General features: G+C 31.1%; 1 protein-coding gene across 1 annotated transcript; it reads right to left on the bottom strand.

The window, feature by feature from the left end:
- Nucleotides 1–6,900: 6,900 nt before the first annotated feature.
- On the bottom strand, nucleotides 6,901–8,246 carry LOC143605438 (uncharacterized). Its single transcript, XM_077081545.1, has 5 exons — nucleotides 8,007–8,246; nucleotides 7,799–7,911; nucleotides 7,552–7,716; nucleotides 7,244–7,476; nucleotides 6,901–7,100 (listed from the first exon to the last, which is right to left on the bottom strand). The coding sequence occupies exons 1-5, from the start codon at nucleotides 8,230–8,232 to the stop codon at nucleotides 6,941–6,943; spliced, it is 897 nt and encodes a 298-aa protein (XP_076937660.1). The 5' UTR covers nucleotides 8,233–8,246; the 3' UTR covers nucleotides 6,901–6,940.
- Between the last annotated feature and the right edge of the window lie 1,537 nt (nucleotides 8,247–9,783).

Raw genomic sequence — 9,783 nt, 5'->3', positions numbered from 1 at the left:
TAGCTATGAACACACAAGATCTAAAAGCATTTTGATAGAAAAATGCATATCGCTAAATTGTCAAAAACAAACATATCATCAACTGAACATCTTTGTGTGATACAGATCGATACCATTCCATCTCAAATCGTGTAAAAAAGTGTATGCTTTTAAACACAAAGACTAATTTTAAAGTGTAGGCTTTTAAACAATATAGTGCATTGAGAGAATGGTAAGAAGGACCATAAAACTTTTAAAGGTTTCGTTTATATATATATATATATATATATATATATATATATATATATATATATATATATATATATATATATATATATATTTAAGATTAAGATACGTAGTTCTATAGTTTTTCTTTCATTTTCCATTTTTGCACGCAACATGTATTGTAATTTATTTACATCCTCATATGTTGTTTTACGTTATTTGTTTATAATTTATATATATTTTTGGAATATTATTTATTGTAAGAAATTGAATAATATACTTAGGATTTGATGATAAAAAAGTTTCATAGATAAATGAGATGTTATATCGGTTTAAAAGCAATCTGGGTTTAGTGAGACCCATGACTAGAGGTGCACAAACCGGTTTTTTTAAAAAAACCGGTTCGGTTATTAACCGGACCGGTTTTTTTGGCCCGGAAAAAAACCGGTTCGGTTAATAACCGGACCGGTTAATAACCGGTTTTTTTCTGTCAAAACCCTAACCGGTCTAACCGGTTAGGACCGGTTTAGAAACCGGTTAGAACCGGTTAATAAACCGGTTTTTTTTATTAACCGGTTTTTTAATAACCGGTTTTTAGGTTAACAGGTTTTTTTTTTTTTTTTTTTAATAACCATTATTTTTTCACAGTATAAACAAACCGGTAACTACAACGTTTAAAAACCGGTTTTTAACCGGTTAACCGGTTATGGAGAAACCGGTTAACCGGTTTTTCCACAACGGTCAAAAACCGGTTTTTTTATAAACCGGTTAACCGGTTTTTCCATAACCGGTTAATAAAAAAACCGGTTTTTCCATTAACCGGTTCGTTAACCGGTTTTGGATCTAGAACTTGTAACCGAAAGACGAACCGGCGGTTTGTAAACCGGTCAAACCGGTTTTTAAAAAACCGGTTTTCGTAAAAACCGGTTTCCGGTTTAAACCGGTAAACCGGTTCCCCAACCGGTTTTTTTGACCATCTCTACCCATGACCCACTTATTTATTTTTTTACAATAAATTTGTTTCTTAATTATAAATAATATCTTTATAAAAAATGGATATTAATTTTTAGTATATCCTTATTTTATCGGATTTTCATATCAAATATTTGTAAAATAAAATTTTAATATAATGAGATGTTATAACTCGCTTAAGGGTTATCTGGGTTTGGTGAAACTCATACCCATGAAGTCAGGTCAAATAATGAGAAATCTTCATTTGAAAGCAATCTGGTTGATTGAGAGAATTTAGAGAATTTTCATTTATATATATTTAAGATTTAATAAAAAAAGTTGGAAACAATTAAATATATAAAAACGATAAAAGAAAAGGTATTTGTAGAAAAAAAACACTAAACTAGAATTTTCAAATGTAGAAAAGTAAATCGTTTATAAAAAATTATTAAAATTTCAAACACATATAAAAACTCAAAATTAAAATGTTCAAACACAAATTGATCAAAATATATTAAAAAAATGTACCAATTACCACATGTCACATGATACCATTTGAACCAATGCAATCAACAACTATTCAAAATTAAACATGTTAGTATATAAAATGTACAATCGAAATAGAAAAACCATTATGAAACGGTTAGAGGACATTTCCCTTTCTCCTTTGCATTAGAACACCACACATAATGTTTTGGGTTTAGTTAAACTTTAGGTTATGGTACATATGCCCGGTGAATGTTGTGAATTTTAAATTTTCTAACAAATTATTGATTTCAAAAACCTTTTTAGAAGCCACACTTTAAATAATACTAGCTTGGTGCCCGCGCGATGCTACGAGATACACGCTCAAACATGACATTGAACGGATAAGCGGTGACCTCACTATTGTACGCATGTAGCTTGACTATAGTATGCATGTAATGCGGTGTCGGACTGTACCATTCGTCGGTGAATGGGTAACTTGGTCTGAAACATGACCCAAGCCCACCAGACCCGTTGCGGCCCTAATTGCATGTCACGTAACATGTTATTTTTTAAATTTTAATAAGTATAACAATACCATACTCAACTTAAAGAGAATAAAATGCTCGTTTTTATTGTGTAATTTTTTTAAAAAAATATCAACATGTAAAAAAGTTATTGTCGTTAAAACTTCGTAGGGTTGTTGGTTTAGAACAAGGGGGTTAATATGTAACTATTTAATAAGTTAACAAACTTACCCTTAAGTTTAAAGACCATAATTGTAAGTATATTTCAAACTAAATTGTTAAAACTTCAACCGTACATGCTCATAGTAAGCAAAGACTATACTACCCCTAGATTTTCAAAATTGATTGCATTAGTGATTATACTTTAAGCAAGAGTGATTGTATCTCTTAAAATTTAAAAAGGTCATTCACTCATGTATTATATATAGTATAGATATTTGTCTTGAAAGAAACTAATTTGATGTTTACAAAGGAGCATAAAAATTGTTGGATCATGATTTCTGTTAATTCTAAATATTAAATTGTCATTAGATGGATATATTTGACTATGTTATATCTACTCGGCTCTTCATGTATTATTACAAATTTTCAAACAAAATAATTTTTTTATTTGCTACCATCAAACAAATACTACATCAACATAAAACTTGATTTAACTACATGGAACACACATTAAAAGAAAATTCTATAAACCTTATGATTGGGTAGAGACAATTCATGGAATAACACCTCACCAATGTTTTGGTACCCATTGTCCTATCATAAAGTGATTTGCTTAGTCGCCTATCAATTATGTCGAGGTCACACTCCATTATAATAATAGCAACATAACATGGAACATGCTAATCCTTACTAGTATTTAATTCTTTTAAATGCTTGTGCTAGTACGTTGTACTTTGTTCTTATATGATACGGGTAGTAAAATGGACATAAGTTTAGTTATCTGATAAATTAGTTATAATGAAAACTTAAAACATCTTTATTACATAAGTGTATATCTAATAGAGTAATATAGATAATTATGATAATCTAATTATGCTATATGGAACAGATTATTGGGCCATCATGAAGGCACAAGTGCGGAAGATGGAGGTAGCAGAGATGAAAATGTTATGCTGGATGTGTGGGCACACAAGGTTAGACCGAATAACAAACGTTGTGTTTCGAGAGAGATTAGGGGTAGCTAACATATCAGACAAGATAAGAGAGTGGATATTGAGATGGTTTGGACATGTGAAGAGAAGACAGGCGACGAATCCGGTTAGATCCGTAGAAAACATTACTATATTGGGATGAGAGGATTAGGCATGATCTGATAGACCTAAATCTCTCCAAGGACATGGTTGATGATAGAAATTCTTGGAGAAGTGGAATTAAAGTTAAGGATTTTTAGGAAGAAAGGAAGAGAAAGGAATACCTTAGGGGCTTTTATTTACCTTATTTTTTGTCACACACCATTATGGTATTTTCTTTTTATATATATATATATATATGATTGATTTCTTTTGAGAACCACTTTGAGTTTTAATAACTCGAAAGAACTCAGTGTAACGATTTTTTTTTCGAATTTTTACACATGCGTAATATATGTAAGTTACATACACGTAAAAAAATTACAAAATTTTTTACGCACCGAGTCAACTTTTACACATGTGTAACGGACGTAAAAGTTAGTGTAACCACTTACATATTTATTCTCTCTCCTACTTTGACTTTTTTGCCAGATTTAATCTCAACCATATATTCCAAACCATTTAATTAAATGTGTGGTCCAAAATTGAGTTCTTAAAGTTCTTAAAACTTACCATGGTTCTCAAAATAACTCTCCCATATATATATATATATATATATATATATATATATATATATTATCATTTTTACTACGTGTTATTATCAATTATATTTGTTGAACTTTGATTCCCTTTTATATTGTCTCATACATATGTTTTCTAGAGCTGAGGGTCTCTCTGAAAGTCACCTCTTTATCCCATTGGATAGAGGTACGGTGTGCCTACATCCCACCCTCCCCAGACCCTATTTATAGCTTTGCTATTGATGGGACTCCACTGGGTATGATTGATTGATTGATAATTTACATTTTAAATCTTAATTGGTAAAAATTATATACTTTTTTCTTAAAATGCGATTTGTTATTAATAAAACACTCATCGCAAGAAGCTAGGACATGAAAAAAAGTTTACAATCATGAATTTTTACACATGCTCGGATCTTAGTAATTTTGCATTTTTTTTTCTGGTACTATACCAAAGTTAAAAAATTATTTACTACTCGTAGCAATATAGCATAATGTATAATCAGATGTCCGAATGTATATGGTTGGAGTTGGAGGCATAGTTTTTAAATATTAAAAAGTAATTGGAAAACTTATAAAGGTGATTGCTCTTATATATATGTGAGCAGTATTGGAAGTGGGGTCTTTTTAATTTAAGTGTTAGGGTTTTTTTTTAATGAAGCACATTATGATCTAGATCTAATTTGGTTATAAACATATAATATAATAAAATGGAATCTTCAAAACTTTATTCTTGAGATTTTGCACGTTTACTAGACAAAGAAAACATGATAATGTGATTTGTGATTTGTGATTTGTGATTTGTGAATATGATCCCACGTTAAATAGAGAGAGACAAATAGTGCCCAAGTGGATAGACTTTTAAGGAATATATGTGAGGAAATCCACCTTGGTTTTCATGCAATCATTTCTTCTTAAACTATTTGAAGTTTTTTTTTTTAAATGTTATATATATACATGTGTATAAAAATTAAGGATGTTAATAACATTATAATGTTAATACTATCAAAAAGTATTTTGTCTAGTGGTATTAACTATTAAGGATTTAAGATGTTGGAAGTAGTCGTGTCACTCCACCTATGGATATGGCACAAGTTTTTTGGTTTCATCAATCCGAATAACGACTTCAACTACATTATTACAAGAGTTGCACATGATTCTTCATATCAAGTTGGTGGAGTAGATTAAAAATACATGTATTATCTTGTCAAGGGTATTTAACTTGAGTAGTAGGGGGTTGTGTTTGTTACATCATTTTCCGCATTTGTGAACATGTATAAAATTTGCATAAGTGATGTAATAGATCATCCAGCACGAGTTTTCAAGCCCCAAAAAGCTAATGTGATGCATACGTGTATCATATTAGACGACATGATACTAGAAGACAAAGTGAGGGAGGTTTATACTTGCGTTGAAATCGACGTTTTCTAACAAGACGTTGGTGATGCACAACAAGCAACAACTAAACAAAATATTACGAACATACAAGTGCATCAAGATTTGAAGCCTGATTTAATGGATAATATTTCTCAGTTTTACGATGTAACTTTTAGTTATGTGTTATTGTTTGAGTAGTTTTGTTTTAGTTTTTTTTATTAATTTTTTTTATAGTCGTGGCATGAATTGATCCGTTAAGATTAATAAAATACTGACATAATCACCTCAAATATCTAAATTTGTTACTTTAAACGCCCTGTGTTGTTGACTTTGAAAAAGTGTTATTAGTTTTTGCTTTTAATTGATTTCTTTTTCTATTGTAAAGGGCATGAATCATTTGTTTGACTAATTTGTAAAAAAATGGGACTCTAATTCAGTATTCTTCGATAAGTTCACTTTGGTAAGCCCCAAATGTGTTAACAGGAAGGACCCTTTCGTACAACCAAGGATCAAAGCCATATCTTCTAATCGATTAGAAGTGGACAAGTGGTGCCAATACCGAAGACTGCGCGCTTATTTAAATTTACCTTGAGGCCTGTGACAAATCGAAGCAACGAAGAATCCATGCCAAATTCAATTTGTTCGCTAAGGACTAATCCCCAACAAAGATACAATCAGGAAACAAAGACCGTTAGTCTCACTGTGGAAGGGGGTCTAATACAATCAACCTCCAACTTGAGAATCAATGGGGGGTTTCTTCGGTGATAAGTTATTAGCGATAGAGAAAGTAAGAGTAGAGGTAAGTATAGAATGGATAACGCGAATAACTTTGGGGTTCTAATCCTTTATTTGTAGGACGGATGGCCAAGGAGTAACAACGTTTTGATTAGTTGTCCACCTCCCTTTAAGGATGGTGTACATCTTATGCGTGGGCTTCCTCCTCAAAAGTAGTGTCCTTACTTGTTTTGGTGAAAGGGTTTGACTTCGCCTTCTGCGGCTTTCTACAAGTCGACGCTTGGTATTCAATCCCCTTGTTTGCATGCTGCAAGGGATCTCTTCGACTAAAGAGAGATTCAAACATTAGGTCCTCGATCTTATCATTTCCTTCAATGGGTCTCATATACTCGAATGATATAAAAAGATATAAAAAAGAACGTACTCCTTTAACATATTCCACAAAATATTCCGTAAAGGGAAAACACACTCAAACACCACATAGGTTCCACAAACGGGTCAAATGGCCCTATTAGGCATGTTCTAATATATTTCTAAGCCATTTAAGAATTTAGTTTTTGATTTTAAGGGCTAATTAGGAACTTAAAGTTAGATTGTAATTCATGCTGATATAAGAATAGTTGGTTTGTGCTGACTCTCATCCCACAAATTTGATATAAGAAAAGTGCCATATTATATTATATATATACTTGCTTCATTTTAAAAAGATACATGTGCCAATGTCCTTATCAAGTACATATAGTAACCATGTGAAACAAGGTGGAAGCTACCTAGGCAGTACACTACACATCCTTTTAATTTTCAAAGTTAAATGTACTTGATGAGCCAATATCCCTCAAACTAAGCACTTGAAGAAGTTAGATCGGATTTATTGAACCATTAAGCGCCCCTTTTGTCCTTGAGATTTCCACGACGACTCAAGTTGCAACAAATGCAACTTCTCCACAAATGGTTCGAGGACTTCAGCTTCTTCTTCGGGTGCAAATGCCATGCAAATGCTTAGTTCTTGAACCGCCTTCCCATAATCCCTGAAAAAAGATAATGATATGTCAACCCAACCTCAGCCATACCAAAATTACTTATTTATACTGGCCTAAATCCGTTTTGACAGGCTAATGACACATCTAACACGTCCATTATGTCACTTTTGTATTAAGAAAGGATATCATACCTACTATAGTACCACATCATGCCATAATCCCTCCTCAAAGCCCAATTATGCGGCTGCAGGATCAACAATCTCTCTGAGGCCATGATAGCCAGCCTAAGATCTTGAGGGCGCACCAACGGGATGCTAGAACCATTAATCTTACTCAATTTCTCATTATCATCATGAACAGGTCTAAGTGGAGAAGTCAACATCAATCCATGGTTCATTCTTGACGCGCGTTTCCAATGAAGCCTCTACAAATATTTTAGAACATGATGAAAACTGACCAACAGATGAAGTTTTTCTCATAATTTTAAGCAAATTCTTACAATCAAATTAGCAAGATAAATCCCTATTATGTCCCGGTTTGTAGCAATATCAAGACCCGGAAGTGAATTGCAGGTTAAGTCAGACGCCATTGACTTCGGGTCCTCAACACATCGTCCATTAACAATCCCAAACAAGCTATGTCCTGAATTCACCTTAAAAAGCTCCTAGACACAAAAGGTTTTCATTTTTCATATTTCAAAGTTCTTTATATGATTAACAGATTATTTGATCTAAAGTTAAATATACCTCTGGATTCCCTGTTTTGGGCCAAATCAAAAAGTCTTCACCGACCCGTGACCCGACAATGGTCAAATTTAGTCTTTTACAAATTTCAATGTATATTATGCTAAGCAAAATCGCTGCCGAAAAGATAGACACAAATCACATTCAAAATATCAAAAAAAGTAAAATAAAAAATGCATGTCATATATAAATACAATGAACATATACATACCACTGCCATATTTGGAGCATAAAGCAGAATGCAAGTATGAACATTTTGAATCTACAACAAGTGATCTTCTGAAGCCAATCGATTCAAACAGAACTTTGTTAACAGCCTCCAAAACTTCAACCAAATGGCACCCAATGTCTTTTGAAACCAATTCAACTTTAACTTCTTTTGCTATGTTGTCTAGTTCTAACATCCAATCATCAATTTTCTTTCCTGCCATAGGCATAGATTCAATGTAGTCCCAATCATGATGAAATTATGAATATAATTTGTAAATTTATAGGGTGTGGGGCTGGAAGTGAAACAAGGAAGAGGGCCATGCTAGACATATATGGGTGATGGATAAGGAGTGAATATTGAAATTATATCATCATATGACAAATGTAGGTAAATGTACTTTTACTCCCACCAATCATAAATAAATGCTAGCTGCTTTTGTTTGGATCTGATTATTTAACTTTTTACATCATTATTTTTGAGATGGTTTATGACTCAGATGTAAAAAAAAAAAAAAAAAAAAAAATGAAAACTAGCTCTTTTCAATTTACATCAATGTTTATATTTATATGTATTGTTTTGAACTTGAAGATGTTTTTAGAAGCATGCATATTAGATTTATCCGACCCCGTTCTTCACTATTGGGCTGGTTGAGAAGGTCATTTTCGAAGCTGCCGTTTCATAGAAGACTTATTTAAAAATGATATTTTAATATATGTAAGGTCTTTTTTTAGCCGGGTTTTTTAGTGACGGCGCAACCCTTCTCTCTCACTCTCTCCCTCTCCATTGGGTTCCCATACTTAAAATCTTACCCAAGTTGTTTGATTCAACGATATCAATATGTAGAAGATAAAGTTTTTTCTTTTTTTGGTTACGAAAACAAAAGTTTAATTTAAATTGCTTAAAAATAATTGTTAGTACATGTATTAATTTTCTATTGTTTACCTATGAATATATATATATATATATATATATATATTATATACATAAATTAAAATTTTTTAAACAAATAACTTTTATTTTTTTAATATTACAAGAAAGGAGTGAATTTTTTATAGTCATAGTATTTTATTTTATTTATAAGTTTTAAAAATTAAAAAAAATGAATGTAGTTTTTTACTCTATATTCTATTAAGTTAGAATCTCGTGTATTTTAGGCGTTTAATAAATGTAATGTTATATATTTACTACTATAAAGTTCGAAAAAGTTCATGTATTGCATAGGTTAAATAAATTCGTGTATTGTACGAGCTAAATAAGTTTGTGTATTATATGGATTGAAGAAAAATATAACATAATTTGTTAATGCATGCAAACATCGAGGTATATGTCTTAGAATTGAACTTTGACGTGAGGTTATACATTTCGTTAAGTTACTTATTAAAACATTTTTTTTTCAACAATGTTATTTTTTTATTATTTTAGTAATTATCAATGTTAATTCAATTAAAGTGCACTAAGTTCTTAGATATCCTTTAGCATAATTAAGTTAACTTAAATTGCAATCATAAATATAAATATCTATACTATTTAATAAATAAAGTTTTCTAAATGTCACATGTCATCACTATTTATATTTACAAAATTTTTCATCCTCTCTCTTATATTAAATACATTTCTCTTTTTAATATTTCATTTTCAATTTTTAATAATTCCATCCTAACTTAAAAGAATTAATATCATCATAAATATGTTAATTTGTTTAATATAATATATATTGCATTAGTTTTTAATATTAGATTTATAAGTAACCAATACGAAACGGGTGAGTTTCTTAACT

This window comes from Bidens hawaiensis, unplaced genomic scaffold (assembly GCF_021521415.1).
Source record: "Bidens hawaiensis isolate Kalapana, Puna unplaced genomic scaffold, B.hawaiensis_p1.1 tig00069387_1, whole genome shotgun sequence".
Taxonomy (NCBI): domain Eukaryota; kingdom Viridiplantae; phylum Streptophyta; class Magnoliopsida; order Asterales; family Asteraceae; genus Bidens; species Bidens hawaiensis.
This window is presented reverse-complemented; position numbering and strand designations above follow the sequence as displayed.

Bases quoted from the DNA above. Each gene is read 5' to 3' on its own strand.
- LOC143605438 (XM_077081545.1), bottom strand. From the start codon at position 8,232: ATGCCTATGGCAGGAAAGAAAATTGATGATTGGATGTTAGAACTAGAC. The intron at 7,477-7,551 runs GTAAGAATTTGC...AAATATTTGTAG, and splicing joins TTTATCTTGCTAATTTGATT to AGGCTTCATTGGAAACGCGC. The intron at 7,101-7,243 runs GTATGATATCCT...ATCTTTTTTCAG, and splicing joins ATGATGTGGTACTATAGTAG to GGATTATGGGAAGGCGGTTC.